The sequence below is a fragment of the Nematolebias whitei genome, chromosome 5 (assembly GCF_014905685.2).
Source record: "Nematolebias whitei isolate Nwh7 chromosome 5, NemWhi1, whole genome shotgun sequence".
In the NCBI taxonomy this organism is placed as follows: Eukaryota; Metazoa; Chordata; class Actinopteri; order Cyprinodontiformes; family Rivulidae; genus Nematolebias; species Nematolebias whitei.
Window position 1 is genome coordinate 1,937,576 of NC_056502.1, and position 1,574 is coordinate 1,939,149.

Genomic DNA, 1,574 nt, shown 5'->3' on the forward strand with positions numbered 1-1,574 from the left:
GCCCCGCCTCTGTCATATTTAAGCTAATAAATGTGACATTAAGCCCCACCCCTGCCTTCTTTCAGCTCATAAGTGTGAGGTTAAGCTCCGCCTCCTTCTTTTTTATTTTATTGCTGTGTTTGGTTGCCGTGACGTTGCTCAGTGAAGCAACAGCTCTGCTATAAATACCCGAGTCGTAGCAGAGGCTCAGCTGGCAGGACACCCTGCAGAACCTCACCACTGGTACCAGTTCTTCTTCAGAGCTGTTTTCTTCTCTGCGGGGGGGTTTCCACAACACTTTTTCTCAGGTTTTGCAGGTTTCTGATTTCACTCCTGAATGTGAGCAGAGTAACCGGACCCGGAGGTTCCGCTCTCTGTAGCCATGGGAGACTTCTGGGGAGATATCGCCAGTCAGAGGGTGGCCAGAGGGATCTCAGCGGTAGGTTTTTGTATTTTGAGTGTGTCCGTGTTGCAGCGGTTTGTGCTGGTTCTGACCGGGACAAGAAGTTGGACTGTTCTGTGGATTAACGGCGCTCAGAATACCGGAGGAAATGAGACGTCTGTTCTCGGTGACAGAGAAACAAACATCCTGCTTCTTAACACAAACATGGAGCCAGTCAGCTCAGAATGTGTTTGTCTGCCAGAAACTATTCTCAGTTCCTCCTCAGTTTGTACGTGTTTGAGCTGTGAGTCACGAGACCGGCCTGTCAGGGTCCAAACGGAACACCTGGTGTTTCCTCCAGCTCTAACCGCTAAAGGTGCTGCAGCCGGTGCCGGTCATCGGACCACTGGACAAACCTGCAGCACACATTGAAAATATTAGAAATGGTGAGGGCTTCTTCTTTAAGGAGCTCATGTTGAGTCTTCATGGACTCCTGAACTGAACCAGAACCTCCAGGTTCTGAAAACCCGATCATCCCCTGGTTCTGTCAGCCTGGAATCTGTTTGAAGACCACACCATCTGCAAGAATCACAGGTTCTACAGGGACCATGGTCAGGAAACTTCTGCTGGTCCACCTCGTGGACTGGACCTCCTGAAGCAAGTGTCCCGCTGCACCGCAGCCACCGGTTCATGTTCTGACCCGAACCCTGAGAAGGCGTTGGTGTTGGTGCAGTCAGGTGGATCGTTTTATTAAACCGTGAAGCCTCGACTCAGCACTTCTTCAGACCGGATCAACTTCCTGAACGTCTTGAGTTGAACAATAACCGAAGCAACGCCGAGCGTGAAAAAGAGAAGCAGAAGCAGCCGAGGGCCACTTTTCTCCACTTCCTCTTCGTCTCTGAGGCGTCATGTGACCTCTGTCGCCATGACAACCGCAAGGAGGACTCCTCCGAGCTGAGGCAGTAATTAACAGGACGGGTCCATCAGAACCATCACGGACGGGTCCATCGGAACCATCACGGACGGGACGGGTCCATCGGAACCATCACGGACGGGTCCATCAGAACCATCACGGACGGGACGGGTCCATCGGAACCATCACGGACTGGTCCATCAGAACCATCACGGACCGGACGGGTCCATCAGAACCATCACGGACGGGACGGGTCCATCAGAACCATCACGGACGGGACGGGTCCATCAGAACCATCAC

General features: G+C 52.7%; 1 protein-coding gene across 2 annotated transcripts in view; it reads left to right on the top strand.

Annotated features, from left to right (window-relative positions):
• Window positions 1-292: 292 nt before the first annotated feature.
• The window catches only part of LOC119409219 (sodium bicarbonate cotransporter 3), a 31,068-nt gene continuing 29,786 nt past the window's right edge, over window positions 293-1,574 (top strand). For both annotated transcript variants that reach the window (XM_037676058.1, XM_037676059.1), the window contains exon 1: window positions 293-418. In XM_037676058.1, coding sequence (XP_037531986.1) covers window positions 362-418 — 57 coding nt within the window. In that variant the 5' untranslated portion in view covers window positions 293-361. The remainder of the gene's footprint in view (window positions 419-1,574) is intronic.